The sequence below is a fragment of the Globicephala melas genome, chromosome 11, assembly GCF_963455315.2.
Source record: "Globicephala melas chromosome 11, mGloMel1.2, whole genome shotgun sequence".
Taxonomy (NCBI): Eukaryota; Metazoa; Chordata; class Mammalia; order Artiodactyla; family Delphinidae; genus Globicephala; species Globicephala melas.
This window is the reverse complement of record NC_083324.2, coordinates 61,748,997-61,768,373: the sequence shown is the minus strand read 5'-3', so window position 1 is coordinate 61,768,373 and position 19,377 is coordinate 61,748,997. Positions and strand designations below refer to the sequence as shown.

General features: G+C 35.1%; 1 protein-coding gene across 1 annotated transcript in view; it reads left to right on the top strand.

The window, feature by feature from the left end:
- TINAG (tubulointerstitial nephritis antigen) overlaps window positions 1-19,377 on the top strand; it is a 94,093-nt gene that overhangs the window by 65,217 nt on the left and 9,499 nt on the right. The window contains exon 10 of the mRNA XM_030840975.2: window positions 13,287-13,332. Within this exon, the coding sequence (XP_030696835.1) occupies window positions 13,287-13,332 (46 nt within the window). The remainder of the gene's footprint in view (window positions 1-13,286; window positions 13,333-19,377) is intronic.

Here is a 19,377-nt window from a genome sequence, read left to right as displayed (position 1 = left end):
TGGCCACTCCAGGCTCATAGTTTGTCAAAAACTGATACAAAATCAATCATAGCTCTTCTTAGTTACTAGTAAGTAGCATAAAATCAGGAAAATCACTTACAACTGTGAATATTGTACTTTTTTTCATAAATATTCTCTGATTTTGTTTGCTTGTAGGTTTTTGATTTCTCTTGTTTGCCTTTGTTCTTCATGTATTGTAGTGAAAGAATGCTAAACAAAAAAGAATAAGTTTCACATTATGGTTTTTCTACTTATTAAATTTGGTTTGAATAACGTAAAAAAAGAATTGATATATTTATATATATGTATGTGTAACTGAATCACTTTACTGTACTAACACAACATTGCAAATCAACTATATTTCAATAACAATTTTAAAATAATGCTTCAGAGTTAAATTTCTCATATATTTTCCCCATATTGTCTAAACATATAAACAGCAAGGACTCCAGGAGCATAAATCATTATTTAGTGAGATTATAAATTATTTAACATAGCTATATTGGGGCCACCCCTTGTTTTCCCCCATTCATCTTTTTTTCCTTCTTTTCTGAATAACCACTAATGGTAAGCCTGAAATATCATGCTATGTTATGTTTAACCCTTGGCAAATTGGTAAATTCTAAGCAGAAGTTTTAATTAGAGGTTTTTAATGCATGGTGAAGTCCAAGACAGTAGAATGAACCTTTCAACTACACTTATTTAGAAAATGAAAATAAATATGTGATAATTAGTGTAGACAATGCAAAAACATTTAATTTGGGTCTTGGGGTGCACTGGCTTGAATAACACTAGCTGCTACAATAAATAAACTCAAAATATTTAATAACTCAAATATCTTAAAGTTTATTTCTTATTCATATACTAGTTCAAGATGGGAGATCCTAGATTTGGGGTCGCTTTGTTCCATATGGTTTCAGGGGCTCCAAGGTCTTTCTACCTTGTTGCTCTGCCATCTCTTAGGGTCACATGTTTTGATTTTATTCTGCCTCTGTAAAATGAAGAAGAGCATGAGGAGGGCTTCTTAAATTCACTTCTTTTAAAGCCTTGACTCAGAAATGGCACTTACAAGTCCATTCACATTCATTTGGCTAAAACTCATTCACATGCTTCTACCCAGCTGCAAATGAGGCTGGGAAGTATAAAAGATTTGGCAGTGACATTATAACATGAGAACAAATAGAGCTATAGTTTGGAGCAGAATTCCAAATTTGCATAAATTTTAAAGAAAAAAAAAAAAACAGAGACACAAATTTGAGTTTGTGGAGAGCTGACTTGATCTACATTTCCCAGACCTTCTGTGATTGTGTTCAGTTTTTAGAGAATCTTCACTGGGAAATTCTAAGAATTACTGCTTTACAAGATTGAATCAATTAATAAATGCATTTGGTACCAACTATATCCATAATCACTGAAGTAGTACTGTCACACAATCCTCCTGTTCAAAAAACTTTATAAGATGGGAATTAGTATTCCATTTTACTAGAAATAAGAGACAGAGTGTTTTAGAAAACTTTTAAAGTTCTTCTGACTTCAAAATAACTCTTTTAACCATACTACATTTCTATATAAATATTATATATATAGATACACACACACACACACAGACACACAAGTATATATAGGAACAAGGAAGGTCCAGTGTCAAGATTCACTCAATGTTTTATCATCTAGGTTTTCTCAAGAAACTGCTATATTTTTTCTTTTAGTAAAAGTGTCCTTAGGGTAAAAATAAATATATCCTTTTTTTCCTATTTAAAAATTCTATTCTCACTTGCTTTGACCACACATCTTTAATCTGCACATAAAGACCTTTGCCTAATTTTTCAATTAGAAACTTTTTTTTCAGTATGTAATATGTGTCAATCATGTAGTGTGCTAGACATTAAGAATACCAATAGCAAAAATATCCTGCTCCTGTTTTCAAGCAAATGGGAGAGAGAGATAGAAAGGGAGAGAGAGAGAGAGAGAGAGAGAGGAGGCAGAGAAGGAGACAGAGCGGGACAGAGAGGAACAAGCAGTGCTGATGCACAATGTCTTAAGCGTGGAGATGGAAATAGGATAGGAATTTAAATTGAGTAGTGAGGGTGTGAGTCATATAGAAAGGCACATAACTCCAATTCTGGGGCCAGAGAAGACTTGTGGGAAGAGGTAGCACCTGCTGTGGAGGTGAGTAAAGCAGGTAGGAATTATTAAAGGTACATGGCAAGAGAAGAGCATGTCCCAGGAAAAGTGAGCAGCAAATGGACAATCTCACAGTGAGAGAGAATATTACCTACTTAAGAAATTGGAAAGGGTAAATAGGTTGAGTGTAGAGTGAGGAGGAATCTAGTGAAAACTGAGACTAAGAGGTAGCCCAGTCTCGGGGTATTCTGCTATTAATGATAATTTACTAACCTGCCCTAGGGCCTCACCTGGTCTGACTGCTTCAGCATCTCTGGGTTTGCCCTCGCCCCCTGTCCTCCATCATCTCTGTATGAATTTATATGCCTTCACAACGACATTGTTTGGTTTACAGTGAAAGTTCCAAGTGTCCAGGTGGCATTTCTCTACCTCCTATTCTGTGATGTTCGGTTCAGTTCAGTCTCCTAGTTCTGGGTCATTCTACTTTGGGATGTGGGTAAATTTGAGAGCAGAAACTGTCACCAAAGAATAGAAATGGGATCTCAATAGACTAGATCCACTGTACAGTTTCTGCTATAAAGCAAGTAGCACAAACTGAATAACATTCAAAAAGGAAAAGTAATCTTTCTTCCCCTGACACATCGTGGCAGACCTGAGCTCTGGGAAACCATGTTCATACCCTGGCCTGGCCTGGAAGTGTTTTTGATCTAGTAGTGAGAACAGTCCTGTAAACATACAATGTGAGAGGAGGTGAGCTCAGGGTCTCTCTCCTCTGCCATCTTGACTAATCTACAAGAATTAAAACAAACAAACAAACAAAAAACCCATATAATGTAAGTGCATTGGTTTTGCACAGATGGAATCAAAATGTTAGAGAGCATAGAGGAGGGGAACCTCACCTAAGAGCATGCAGGTGCATTAGAGAACGTACAAGTCAGGACTAGAGTAGGAAATGACCCTGGAGTAAATGTTACTAGGATGTTAATTAAGTCTTTGCATTTCCTCTACTGTGAACTTATTATTCTTGCTCTTTATTTGCTTTTCTAACAGAGTCTTTGTTTTTAAGACTAAACCCCAGTTTATTGTTGGCTTCATAAATTTATTTTTAATGATTTTGACCTGGGCAATACTTTAACTTTTATTCTAAATTTTTAAAGTTCTATTTCTAAAGTAATTAAGTCAAAGATCTACCTGGAAGATATTTGGGTGATGATGTGTGGTGATGATCTAATTTTTTCCTCCAGACTCTGAGCTAAAAGCACCAAGACCACATAATGAATAATCCATTCCTTCCTTACTCTTTGAAATGCATTTTTTATAGCTCATTAAATTCTTACATAAATTTATTAAGGTTTGATTCTGAGGTGCCCTGTTCAAAATACACACTGTCTATCATTCAATTTCTACCACTTTATTTTAATATTACATGGTATTCACATTGTTGCATTGCTCTCATTTTTTCAATGTTTATCTAGTTATTTTCCTAATGAGATTAAAACAAACAAACTCAGAGCAACTTAATTGGAACTTGAATGTCTTATTTATAAAGAAGATAACATAAACTTTCTTACTTTTTAAAGACTATTATTAAGTATCCTGCACTTATTTTTCTTTAGAGAAATGCTATTTTTCAAGGATTTCATTTTTATAAAACTTTTTTTCTCTTCCCTATATCCTAAGATTTCTATATCTTTATTAAATGCAACTTTTAAATACGAAGCTATTTGACTGCTAAACTGTTATTTTATTTCACTTTCATTACCAGGTTGAGGTATTTTAGTAGTAAATACTATTAAAAATAAAAGAAGTATTAAAAGGATAATTTAATTAAATTGATTAAAGAATATACTACTTTTCAAACTTAAAATATCTTATCCATCTAAGATCTGTAAAGGACCTGGATTTTATCTACCCAATAACCTAATGTAAAAGAAGAGGGTATAGTGATAGAGATTTTCCAGAGATTCCCATGCTGTCTAGTTGCAGAATCGATGCTAAGCTCAAGCCGCTTCAATACTAATCTTGTTTATTAGACCCCTGGAACACAACACAGTGTTACGAGTATGTGTGTTGAAGTCAGACAATCTATATCAAAAATCTCTTGCTGCCATTTACTGAGATGTGTTTAGCTTTTTGTAACCTGGGGATAAAATGATGCTTGTGCGGAATAAATGGGATCATGCATACACAGTACTTGTATGCTTCATGTATGGAAGCATTCAATAAATATTTACTGTTATTAATAATAATATAAAAATTATGGCTTTCAGTTATTGGGAAAGTATACTTTACTTTCTTGCTAAGATGAGTTTTAATGTCTGTGGATACTTAAGATTTGGGGGGCCTGTGTGATGGAGCGTTATTAGTCCCTGGTACAGGGTTATCTTCGAAATTCAGCTTAATACCTTACTTGTGGTGATTCTGTTTTAAAAGCGAATACCTTCTGTGGTAGGTGTTGTCCTTAAAATTTCAAATATGATAGAATTCACAATGGAGGTTAGGTAAAGCATATGCTTGTGAATTTCCTGACGTGTGGTGGTGTTGGGGGGATATCGGGAATAGGAAGTAGAGTGGCTTCTGACTTCTTTTGTCAGGAAGAAGTGTGGACTGGTTGTCCCTTGAAAGAGAGAGCACTTTCAGGATAATCACAGCACATTTTTAGAAAGTATATAATACAAGCTTACCATGTTGGAATCTAGGATCAGGATTTTCTCTTACGCTCCAGAAAACATAATCTACAGGACAATTCTGATGAGTGAATGAACTGGGAGATTTTCTTAAAAGGCGTGTGTTGTTATGGTGATTTATAATGTCTCCTCTGAACAAAAACATGTGGGATATGACGGACTCCTTCAATATGACCAAAGAGAAGGTAGGGCCAAGTCTATGTTACCCTAAAAGGGGAAAGGTTGCAGAAAAAATGAATTTCACAGATGACGAATGAGTACTATTTGTGATACTAAGTGACAAATTTGATTTACTTTGATCCTCAAAATAAATGTAACAAATATTATTCTTTTCCATCCCCATGATTCTAATCATTAGGGTCATTACATTTTTGGATATAAATGAGTTGGTTGGATGTGATGAATGCAACCCTGATTGGAATATTGTTATCATGACCAAGCTGTTCTGCCTGCCCCACACTTTTTCATTTTAGTCCATCTTGTTCACCATAACCAGCTTTATCTTTCTATGGTTGCCTACAATTCCTCCCCTTCCAAACCTTTCATGGCTCCTCTATGAAGACACAAATGGTAAACGCTGGCATTATCTCCTTCTCTTCTCTCAGGTGTGCCCCTTTCTTCTTGGTATCTTCTGCAAATTACTCAAGGCTGATCATGCCCTTCCTCTTCACAGCCGGAAATGACTCCATCCATTTCTATCTTCTCCTGGTCCTACTTTTTGTCGCTAATGTTGTAGGTTGCTCCTTAGATACTAGTGACAATTTAGTCACTTACCATATAATTTTGAACTGTTACTTAACCTCTTGGGGCTTTAGTTGCCTTATCTATGAAGCAAAGAAATTGGATTAGAGTCAGATTAATTTGGGGAACTGTATGGTCTTGACTATTCAACTCTGTCATTTGTAGATATGGATAATATGTAGAAGAATGAGCTTGGCTGTTCCATAACTGAGTCACTTTGCTGTACATCTGAAATCAACACAGCATTGTAAATTAACTATACTTCAATTTAAAAAAATAACTAAAAAACAAACAAACAGGCTGTGGGCGTGATTTCGCCTGTGAGTCATATACTCTAACCCCTGAAGTCTCCATTCAGTGGTAAGATTTTATAAGAAAATAGAAAGCCATTTCTATTCCTAACATCAAATGGCTGAAGTTTTCCCTCATGGTGTGTCATCATTAGATATTACCCTAGTTCTTTGTCATTGATGATGATGGACAGTTCTGGTTCTGCAATCTCTCCCTAGTATATTTCACATGGTGTGGACATCTTAACACATATTCTGGGATACTTCTCCCAGTTTCACAGCAGATCATTCTGACCAGAGCATAAACTGGGTACAACCTTGTCATCAATTTCCTCCATAATCCTTTTTATAGGTCAAATTAAATGTGACAGTATACTCAGCAATCTTTTTGCTTCCTGAAATATTAAGAGAGGGTAGTGTAAGCAATATGTCAGCAGTTCAATAAACAGTGTTGTTTGGATGATTAATAAGTGAGGAGCACACAGTACACACAATCTTCTCTGACATTTTCATACAAAATAATTATCTTTCAGAAATCTCCATCTACTTCTCCAATCAATGATAAAGTTTGTAGCTCCTTGGCAGAATGCTTCAATAAAAGTACCCAGTCTTAGATTCAGTGCACCCTGGCTTAATGTACATTTCGTTTCAGTAGAAAGTGAAGGGGAATAGGTAAGACCCTTATTTTATTTTGCTTTCCCATGCTGTCTATTTTCATTCATCTCTGATCTAGCGTTAATTAGCACTTTGTGATGGCTCTCGTCATATTCAACACTGCCACGCTCACCAAGCCTGAGTATTTTTTTGAATAAAGTTACTAAGTGTCTCTGCTAGAACATTCATAAGACAAAAAAAGCCTGTGTATCTCTGCTTCATTATTACTGCAGTTATCTTTCAAATCTTTGTGTTAAAGGGACCTAATCATCTATCTGCTGTCTCACCTTTAGAAGTAAAGTCCTATATCCAGAGTAGTCATATCACTGTTATTGACTTGAAACTCATCTGGTGGTTTCTTTATACTTATATCCTATCTGACTTTCATTTCCTTAATAAGAAGGGTTGGAGTTTCATATCAGTCTCTCTTATGTATCTGTTCCCTGTTTTCCTCCAAAATTTCCTGTTCTAGTTGTCTGTACTGCATCAAGTTTCTTTACATGTCCACTGTTTAGAAACTTTGCTTTTTATCTGTCTGGATCTATATTCACTAATACGGAATTGGTCTGCCCAGAAAACATGAGTTTGAATTCCTCTTGTCAGTCTATTGGGTACATGCTGTGACCCCAGAAGTAACAGATCACCAGAAGCATTGCAACATTTTGATCTAGATGATTGGGCTACAGTGTAATATGCCTACCATCAATATAAAGTAATTTTTTTTCTTCTTGTAACTCTGAATTCTTAGCTGGAGGTGAGATCTGCTTTAAAGAAGCAAATATGATCCTGACATGTGAGTTAAAAATAATTGTTCTTGTCACAGAAGAATTCCTCACTCTGCAGAAAGTCTCTTTCACAATTATTTCTAATTATCAGCTTTCCTTGGTTCCTTCAGTGGTTTACCTGTCAGAAACCCTGAAAATCCATGAATTTAAAGGTTTATATGCAAAACTACTCTAAAGAAGATGAAGCAACTCTGTAATTAGTCTTGGCGATGATCAATCAACCTGGTCATCAGGAACACATCTCTCTACAGTGTGAAGTGTACCCCAAGATTTGCCACATTTGATGTACCTCCCTACTCATTCAACCTTGAAATCCTGCAGTTAACCTTGACTCCTTCTTCTTCCTTTCAGTCAAAATAAATTAGCCAATAAATTCCTCCCTTTTATCTCCAAAATAGCTCTCAAATCTGTGCCCTCCTTTTCATTCCCACTGCCCGTGTACTTGCTCAAAAAATATCTATGGAGGGTTTCCTGTGTGATAGTCACTATCCCAGATGTTGGAGACACAGCTGTTAAAAGAATCAACATTTGCTTGAGAGAACTTACATTCTTATTCAACATTTCATTATGTCTTGCTTTAATGAAAATATTCATCTCAATCTCCTCCCCCTTGGAATCTATCCCCATGCTAACACCAGAGTTGTCTCTGTGAAAAACTATCTGGATCATGTCACATCCCATATGTGGATGACTCTTTACCATCACTTTATAAATGCCAAGCTCGGTAGCCTTGAGTGCTCTCTACGGGCTGAGCCAAATCTCCTTTTCTAACTTTATTTCCAGCCACTCCCACCTCTGTTCTCCAGTCACACTGAACCAAGTGCTGCTCTAAGAATAGGCTGAGATGAGGTTTTCATGGCTCTCTTGTGACTTTGCGCTTACCGTACCTACAATTCTATACTCCCATTTCCACCTGAAGAATTTCTACTCCACTCTGTGAAGGCAGTTGTCTTTGCCCTCCACAGTTAATTTCCTCACTTGTAACTCATAGAAAAATTGTGAAACATGCTTTTATAAAGGTAGCAATTATAGAATTCAAATTATTTTTATACTTGTTTGTGTTTTTACTTCCCAACGTCATTCCCATTAGATTATCAGCTTCTTGAAGGTAGAAGATACATTTTCTTTGTACTAAAGAGTAGTTTGCTGAATAAAGGCAGAAACAAATGGGCAAAGTACACAAGAGATGCTGTACTTTCATTATTAAAAGGGATACTTATAGGAATATCAATGTTACTTTAAGAAAATTGTATATTCACTTTTCTCTTATTTACCATGTCTAATACGACCACATTGTATAAATTGACCTCAATGGCAAAATCAAACAAAACCAAGGAAGAGAAAAAAAATATCATTTAAAGTCTTATACAAAGTACTTATTCAGTTCCAATTGTTTTACTATCTAGGCAGAGCTTAAAATAGGGTTTTAAGAGGTCTAGTATTGTTTAGCACTGTTGTCTGAAAAGAACAACATCCTTTTCAAAGGACCTTAGCCATACAAAATCTTACATCATTCTTTAAAGTTTACTTTGCAGAATTTATGGTATCTCCAAGAAAAACTTTTAATATTATGCAAAAGAGTAGTGTTTCCAGAACTACCTAAAAATGAGCATATAAGAATAATCCAGAAGGAAGAGCTTAGGTGATCATGTGCTTGAAGTGAGAGATGTAGCAATAGACTCAGTGTAGGAACCATCGCTCCTCAGGCATCATCAGGTAATATGGCAATGAGCTGCGAGCTGCCTGGAGTTTTCCAATACCAGCATTTCCCCAGGAGTCACTAAATTGTAAGGAAAAGGAGCATTAATGTGTCTTAACAAATAGTGTAAATGATTTAATTTAATGAGGTAGAAAAAATGAAAAGAATAGTATAAGTTCATAGGCAATTGAATCCCTCAAGGCAAGAACAGCTGCTCTTAAGGTCTCTCCAGCTGGTGAACCCATAGTACAGTAGTTTTATTTTTTTTAATTAATTAATTAATTTATTTTTGGCTGTCTTGGGTCTTCGTTGCTGTGCATGGGCTTTCTCTAGTTGTGGCGAGCAGGGTCTACTCTTTGTTGCGGTGGCTTCTCTTTTGCAGAGCACAGGTTCTAGAGCACAGGCTCAGTAGTTGTGACACATGGGCTTAGTTGCTCTGCAGCATGTGGGATCTTCCTGGAACCAGGGATCAAACCCGTGTCCCCTGCATTGGCCGATGGATTCTTAACCACTGCGCCACCAGGGAGTCCCTGTACAGTTGTTTTAAGTGAACAAGTTTAAGGAAACAATCTCGGCAGAAGACGGCTAAGGTTCTGATTCATCTAAACAAATGTTTTTGAATAGTCCTAAATGAAGAGGTGTAATGGAAGGAAAGAAGTGTGTACATAGGCTTAGAGCAAGTATGACTGTAATGAAAATCCTCATGTCCTCAAAGACACCCACTGCCTGACAAGAAGATATTTGTGAAAATATATATGTATTTCTAAAATTTTCAACCTATTGGTACAATCAGTACCACAATTCAGGAAAGTATATATATGGGAAAAATGCCCTTCTTAGGTCAAAAATAGAGAGACTCTCTCTGTAAATGAATAATAGTAGTCTTCTTGTTTTGTACTAGTTAACATTTATCTTTGTTTGGATAAAGGTTTTAATTACATAAATTCACTCTTAAACAAATGAAAAATTACCTGTGGTCAAGTGATTTTTCCCAGTTGTTCAGAACCTGGGGTATTTAGAAAATAACCCACTCACCTATTTTTCTACAACACCCCTTTGCGACTTTATGGGATATTTGATTACCATCTGAGGAACAGTCTACTGAACATAGAGGAAACAAAAGATAGCTGAAGGTCGCAGTGCAAACATTAGACCCTCTGATGGATGAAACTTGCTTGTCATTTGACACAGAGGTTGTAACATAGGGGAACTGAACATTAGCTTCTGTGATGAGCTGTGGTATTTTCTTTCCAACTGAATTTTGCATAAAGGTCCACATCCTTTGTTTATAATTTTTTTCACAAGCATCCAAGCCCCTGAAACTATCAGCTTCAGCAGACTTATTTTCCTTTTCCTCCCTCACCTTTATTTGAAGCCTTGATTAACTTTTTCTGTCCATTTTGAGAATGTTTATAATAATTTTAATGCTGGCATTCTCCCTGGGTTAAAAATGGTGCTCAAAATAATGCATCTTAAGGTTATAATAAACAACAGTACTTCCTGAAAAGAAATTTATAGCAACTTCAAAGAGTTGATAGATTTGCAAGATAATAATGCTATTATATCATTAAAAATATTATTTAGATAATCATAACAAAATGTATAGGAACATATGAAAAATATGGCCATTTGAACAAAAGTGATAGTTTGTATTTCCTAGATATCTCCAAAATAAAGTAGTTTAGTCCACTTTTAACTTATTTGATAATACTACAATAAGAAAAATTATACAACTACATTCTGAAGTGCCTCTCCTCCTTTGTGAGGAAATGTTTCCTTAGAATTACAATTGACCCTTGAACAATGCTGGGGTTAGGGCCACTGACCCACACATTTGGAATCCTGCATGTAACTTTTTTACTTTTTTAACACCATAGTCCTCATCCACGGATTCAGCCAACTGCAGACTCTATAGTACTGTAATATGTATTTAGTTAAAGAAACCCCTGTATAAGTGGACCCACACAGTTCAAACCCATATTGTTCAAGGGTCCACTGTAGTTAATCTTTGATCTGCTGTTAATGGAATTATGTGTAGTCATCATTTTGGTAAATCTTCACCCTATATGCAGTTGTGGATCTTCATGCCCCAAAACAATGTCTCAATATTTCTGAGAGTGCCTAGTAGTACCTAAAATGGACTTAATAATAAATGCAATACTTACTTCATAGTGTATTTTGCCTGTATGTCTTCCAATTCCCTCTGTTATACTACTTTGTCTTCCCATGCACCATTCTCAATGCAGTGGAGCCCAGGAAGTTAGAAATATCTTCCAAAGTGGGAAAGAAACCTTTATCCACTTTTGGTATTACGCTCTATTTGATTATCATTAAAGTGTTTTATGGAATATACAGTTTTTAGTGAAATAGCTCTATCAGATTTTAATAACAAGTCTGACTTGCTTCTCCCCCAACTCCAAACTTAGCTGAGTTCAGTGTGGAGCTAAGTTTGGACGTATCTGAGTGGCTGGGAACAAATCATACTCTCAATGGCTCTTCCTCGCTTTTGATGAGGGCTTAATTACTGGATTGAGCTTGTCATGTCTGAATACCTCTTTCTTGATTGGGAGTTTTTTCTTATGAGGCTCCTTAGTGCCTCAAGCAAGACGGATCTCAACTTCTCACCATGTCTGGTGGGATCTCAGATATGGGGATCCTCTCCTGCCTGTATTGTTTTGGAGTCATACAATTCCTTAAATTTTTCTGATTTAGTCTTGTATTGATATTTTGTATTTCATGTAAATAGCTAAAGTAACTAGTGTTCAGACTGCCTGAAAGGAAGTTTGCTTGAGTGGTACAGGCTTCCTGAAATTGTCATAAAAGTCATGAGTAAAAAATGAGCAACTCAAGGTTTCAGATATGGTCACTGCTTGAAGTACATAATGACCTTAGATTTGGGGGCACATAGTATGACTGGTAAATTTTTTCAATGGTGATAGCTTTTTTAGAAAAGTTACAAGGAGGTAGGTACAATTACAAAACTGCAAAATGATTTTGAAAACTGAACCAGTTTAAACTTACATGGTAAAGCGGCTAGAATATTTGAAACCCTAAAGTGTTTCAGTCCACTGCTCTGTGCATAGATAACTAAAAAAGACATGGCAAATCCGTGCAATTACCAGTTCTAGTCTCCATCAGGAACAAACTAAAGAAAAATTGTTCTTTAGTGTTTTCCTATTTCCCAAATCACTTTTTTCTTCCCTCACTCTCGTACCAAAGGATCCAAATGCATTATTGCATACTCTCTTGAATGCCCCAAGATGCTTACAATAAACCTGTCATCTTTAAGCAATACTTCTATGCTGTGGTGCCATCATTCTATTTTATACCCTATGAAAAACAGCTTTCTGGCAAATGAATATGTTGAAAATATTTGAACAACAAATTTGTACCTCTTCCAGAATGTTCTTTTATACAATGGCATACCACTCTGATGTTGAGATTTGGGGTATTAAGAATGAATTGAAGTGGGCAGGATTATTTTCTCATAATCTACCAAAGTGCATGAAAGTGGTGGTCAATATACTTTCTCCACATAAAACTGATGTCACTCAGGACACACTGCAGTTGGGGACTGTATATTTACAAGAGAGGCAATATGGCATGTTAAGAACATGAAATTTGGAATGCTGGCTCAACAACATTCTGTGATCTTGGACAGGTCTTGATATTTCATTAGTAAATAGAACATGTTAGTAACATCTGTGTCACTGGGTTTAGTCAAGAGAAAAGAAATGAGGTATTGTAGGCCTGTATATTTTATGAACTGTTACCTGCTACACTGAGAATGGCTCAGTACTGAGAATATAGTATTTGATTTCCATATGTACATGTATATATAGAAATGCCACATTAGGCATACAGCCATTTTCTAGAATAATATATGCATATGAATATTTTTACATAAATGCTCTTTTCTATAACAGTTATCTTAATTTACATTATGTTTTTTATCGGTAGTCTTGGAGATTTTTGGCAGAGTTTCAGACGGTGAGATATGAAGACGGGAGGCATCTTTAAGTACTTTAAAACCCCTGCATCCCTGCTGCCCTAAGACTTATATCCTTTGGTCAAAGAGTTTGATTTCAAGCCATTTGGACATAGATGAGTATATTCTGAAGAAGTCAATGAAGTTTTGGTTAAAACGAAAATGATACATGCACATTTCTGTAGGCAATGATGACAGTTCCATAATAAAACACAGTGAGGCAAAGAGAAAAGAAAAGATATAATTCTGATAATAAGTTGAATTTTATCAAGATGTAACTCAAACATTTTAAACCATGTTTTTTATTGTTATTTTTAGATGGGGCACACTGAGAGGAGCAAAGGGGCGGAAAGAAAAATTTTGGGTATGTAATGCTTTTCAATTAAATTTCTACTGTGAAGTGAGTATTTTAGAATCATCTGTGTCTGTATTCCCAGCTTTGTATTATTTAGTCATATCCTAAGTCACTGTAATATAATTTGTAATACTGGTATTTTCTCCAACAGAAAATCCATTATAATCATTTATATTATAGTAACATTTTACAACTCTTATCTCAAATTGTAACAGATGAATCAGTATTATTTTTCAAAATTAGAATCAACAGAATAACTTTTGTTCTATTATCACCTATATTAAAATTAAAGAAATGATTAGAGTTCTCACATATGTGTCAATCAACTTTGTATTCTTATATTATTTTTGCTATGGGTGATGCTTTTGTAATGTTAGTATCAAATACACACACACACACACACACATATATATATATATAGAGAGAGAGAGAGTTTTGTTTTTGTTTTTGCCAACTATAACATACACATGATTCTTTACTGAGAAAAAACTAATATCTAGTCTAAAAAAATAATAGAAGTTATATGTAAGAAAGTTTGAAGAAGATTGGAATATATTATCTCAAATATTCAGTTGATTACAATAAAGAAAATTATCCCAGGTCCTTATATTATATACCTTTTTTCCCCCAGAAATAAAGTTTAGGTAATGATATTCATCATAGAATTTGAACTTGAATGCATGCATTACAGGGCATATTATAACTTATAAAACACTAAATATTAGGGCATGTGCTCACTCAAGTGACTCTTGTTAATTAGATTTCTCCACAAGGCACTCACAAAAATCAATCACCCAAGTATGTGGTCACCACTCGTATTTGTCTTGTTGACATATGGAGGTGTTATGCTTTTGAGTAGAATGATGTTTCTTTGTATTTGAACTGAGCTTTCTTAAATATAATTTTCCTTATTAAAATAGCTTGAGATAGTCAATAAAATTAGTGTTCAATAGTTAACATTTATGATATGTGAAAGAGAATATATTATTTGAGCCTCCTGGAATATTTCTGAATGCAGAATAATGTGATTAGTTAAGGGTGGGGAGATGGCAGGGTGAAATCATCTACAGCATTGCCAAACCCGGGGTAGGAGAAGCCTGAAAAGAGCCTGAAACACACACATGGTAGGTACAGCCCTGAAATATTTGAAACCAGGTGCAATTAAGTTTAACCAAAACTTTTCTCTAGCCCTGATCCTACTCAGTTCTTTACTAAATTGAGGGGAATAGTCCCTTACCATATCTCTCTAGGAGAAGAAAAGGCTAATCTTCTTTGGAAAATAATCTCAGTGTCAATCTCTATGTAGTCCGCCCTCCATATCTGAGGGTTCTGCATCCACAGATTCAACCAACTGTGGATCAAAAATATTTTTAAAATTCCAGAAAGTTCCAAAAGGCAAAACTTGTATTTGCTGTACACAGGCAACTATTTACATATCGCTTGCATTGCATTTACAACTACTTACATAACATTTACATTGCATTAGGTATTATAAGTAACCCGGAGATGGTTTAAAGCATACGAGAGGATGTGTGTAGGTTACATACAAATATTATGCCATTTTAAATAAGGGACTTGTCAACTAAAAACATTGCACAATGTGAGGGTTGTGAGTTAAGTTTTATTTGGGGCAAAATAGGGACTATAGCTCAGGAGACAGCATCTCAGATAGCTCTGAAGAACTGCTCAGAAGAGACAGGGAAGAGGTCTGTATATATATGATTTTAGTGACAAGGGAATACATGTAATCAAGCACACATTTTTGCAGAAGTTTGCTGCTAGTTTCATGAAGGTTAGTGCTAGTCACAAGGAGCAGATGTCTCCGTTCAGGATTTTAGTGCTTTTCTATATATGAGAAGATGCAAGAATTTGGACTCATAAAATCTTCTTCTGAAAATATCTAATTATCTGAAGGCCTGTTCTGCCAGTTTTTCCCCAGAGCACAGTGTGCCTCATTCCTGATCTACACCCTGAGCTCCTTTCAGGTGTGTTGAAGCTCAGAGACTGAAGTGGCTAATGACTTTATCCTTGTAGAGGAAGATGTCAGATGCCAGTTTTTAGTTGGCAGATTTGAGCATCTGTGGATTTTGGTGCAGTGAGAAAGGGGTCCCCTGGAACCAATCCCCCACCGATACCAAGGGACAACTGTAATTATTATGGCAAAGTATCCAGCATGCATTTAAAAATTTTGAGATGTGTAGCAGAAAAATGTGACCAATAACCAAGGGAAAAAACTATCAATAGAAGAAATAGATGTAATAACCATTGTAAAAAAATTTTTTAAATATGGATGAAAAGATAGAGAATTTCAACAAATGATTTCAATACACAAAAGGAAAAGAATTATTGTAGGTGTGAGTGCAATGTCTGAAATTAAGAACTCAACGTATGGGTTAAATAGCAGGCAGACTTAGATATCTTAAATAAATGCAATAAAATATATCCAACTTGCAGTACACAGAGGAAAATATAATGAAAAATCCAGAACACTGGGAAGAGACGGGTGGGACACAATCAAATGTTTTAACATACATGTAACTGCATTCTCAGAAGGATGAGAGAGAGAATGAAGTGGAACAAATATGTGAAGAACTGACGACCAAAAGTTTTCCAAAATAGAAAGACACCAACCTAAATTCGGAAGCCCAATAAACTCTAAGTAAGAGAAACTAGAATTTTATATCCAATGACAACTTTCTTCAGAGAAGGCAAATCAGAAACATTTTCATTCAAACAAAAGCTAAGATAACACAGCATCAAAAATATAAAGCAAAAGTTACAGAAGAAAAGAGAAAGACAAATCCACAATTTTGTTGTATATTTCAACACATCCCACTTATTACTTCACAGAGTAAGCAGCTAAAATATAGGTAAAGATATAGAAGGTTAAAAAAAACTATTAGCTAGCTTTATGTAATTAAAATTCATAGAATACTAGATACAACTATTAATGAATATACATTCTTTTAGTGCATATGGAATAGTTGCCAAAGTTGACTATATGCTGGGTCATAAGGTAAGTTCAACAAACTGAAAGGATTGAAAGTTTACAGAATATGTTATGTCAAAACTTGTGTTACTTAGCTAAAGCAGTACTTAATGTAATAGAAGATGCATGTATTTGAAAAAAAGAAAGGTTAAAACCAATGCATATATTAAAAAAGGAAAAGTTGAAAATAGTAATCTAGTAAGCTAGATAAAGAACTCAGACCTCCAAAAAATAGAATGAAGGGAATGAAAAGGAGAAGGGCAGAAATCAATGAAAAAAAGTGGACATACAATAGAGAATATCAAGAGGGCAAAGATATGACTCTTTGAAAAGATTAAATTCCTAGGAAGGATCATAAAGAAACCAAGAGAGAAAAAAAATTAACATAGAAATGAAAAACGAGGACTTTTTTCAGTTTCAATAGATATTAAGTAGGTAATATAAGATGCTATGCAAGCATTATGCCAATATATTTGAAAATATAGATGAAATGAATAAACTCCTTGGAAAGCAAAGCATCAAAACTCACACAAGGTGAAAACAGAAAAGTCTAGTTATAATACTATTTGAAAAGCTGATTCTGTATTAAAAAGAAACTCTTACAGGAAACACCAGTCTCTAATTGCTTCACTGGTAAATTCTCCCAAATATTTAAAGAACAAATGAAATCAATTTTATGTCAATATCTTTTAGGAAATAGAGAAAAAACTGTTCCCAACACACTTCATGAACCAGCATAACACCAATACCAAAACTTGACAGGGACAACACAAGAAAGGAAAACTACTGGGCAATATCTCTTATGAACACAAAATTCTACACAAAATATCACATCTGTAAAATATATTAAAAGGACAATATACTATGATCAAGTGAGGTTTATTGCAGGAGTGCAAAGTTGGTTTTACATGTAAAAGCAATGAATATAGTTCCTCACATGCCAGACTAAAGATGGAAAAATAAACATGATTATCTTAATTTGTACAGAAGATGCAATAATAACAGTTTTTTTGCCACCTGCCCCCTCATATGTACTCTCATAAATCCTTTCCAAACACGGTAACTTCAAGATCATTAGGAAAAAGCAATTTCTGATTTCTAGACTCTCTTCTACAGGGCTCACATAGGCAGAATAATCTCCCTTTTAATTAACTCACAGTCAGTTGATTGGGAATTTGAATCACATCTTCAAAATCTGTTCAACTTTGTGAGATAACATAACCTAATCACAGAAGTGATATCCCATTATATTCTCAGGTCCTTCCCACACTCAAATGGAAAGGATTATATGGGGAAACTACACAAGGGAGGAGGAATTTGGGGGTCATTTTAGAATCCTGCTGACCAAAGAAGTCATTTATGATCTAAAACCTCAGAAAATTAGGAGTAGAACCTACCTTCCTTCACCTTATAAACTTTATCCACAAAAACCCTATAGCTAACATCATAATTAATGGTAAAATACTGAATGCTTTTCCCTTATCACTGAAAAATAAAACATTCATTCTCAACATTTTAATCAAAATTTTACTGAAGGTTCCACCTAGTGCAGTAAAATAAACAAACAAACAAAAAATAAAGGGGGGTGTGGAAAGAAATATAACTGATGTTATTTGTAGATGACATGATTATGAATATGGAAAATCAAAAATATATATAGAAATAAACTTAGAAACAGTAAGCATATTTAACAAGTTTTCTTGATATTAGAAAAATATAAGAAACAAATTATAGTTCTATATAATAACAAGAAACAATGGGAAATTAAAAATAAACATGACCTAAAATGATGTAACTAGACCAGTCCCTCCCATCAGGAAACTTCCACAAGCCTCTTAGATAGCCTCATCCACCAGAGGGCAGACAGCAGAAGAAGAAGAACTACAATCCTGCAGCCTATGGAGCAAAAACCACATTCACATAAAGATAGAAAAGATGTAAAGGCAGAGGGCTATGTGCCAGATGAAGGAACAAGATAAAACCCCATAAAAACAACTAAATGAAATGGAGATAGGAAATGTTTCAGAAAAAGAATTCAGAATAATGATAGTGAAGATGATCCAGGACCTCGGAAAAAGAATAGAGGCAAAGATCAAGAAGATGCAGGAAATGTTTAACAAGGACCTAGAAGAATTAAAGAACAAACAAAGAGAGATGAACAATACAATAACTGAAATGAAAAATACACTAGAAGGAATCAATAGCAGAATAACTGAGGCAGAAGAACGGGTAAGTGACCTGGAAGAGAGAATGGTGGGATTCACTGCTGTGGAACAGAATAAAGAAAAAGAATGAAAAGAAATGAAGACAGCCTAAGGACCTCTGGGACAACATTAAACATAACAACATTCGCATTACAGGGGTCCCAGAAGGAGAAGAGAGAGAGAAAGGACCTGAGAAAATATTTGAAGAGATTATAGTTGAAAACTTCCCTAACATGGGAAAGGAAATAGCCACCCAAGTCCAGGAAGCACAGTGAGTCCCATATAGGATAAACCCAAGGAGAAACATGCTGAGACACATAGTAATCAAATTGACAAAAATTAAAGGCAAAGAAAAATTATTGAAAGCAGCAAGGGAAAAATGACAAATAACATACAAGGGAACTCCCATAAGGTTAACAGCTGATTTCTCAGCAGAAACTCTACAAGCCACAAGGGAGTGACATGACATATTTAAAGTGATGAAAGGGAAGAACCTACAACCAAGATTACTCTACCTGGCAAGGATCTCATTCAGATTCGATGGAGAAATCAAAAGCTTTACAGACAAGCAAAAGTTAAGAGAATTCAGCACCACCAAACCAGCTACACAACAAATGCTAAAGGAACTTCTCTAAGTGGGAAACACAAGAGAAGAAAAGGACCGACAAAAACAAAACCAAAACAATTAAGAAAATGGGAATAGGAACATACATATGGAAAATTACCTTAAATGTAAATGGATTAAATGCTCCAACCAAAAGATACAGATTGGCTGAATGGATACAAAAACAAGACCCATATATATGCTGTCTACAAGAGGCCCACTTCAGACCTAAGGACACATACAGACTGAAGGTGTGG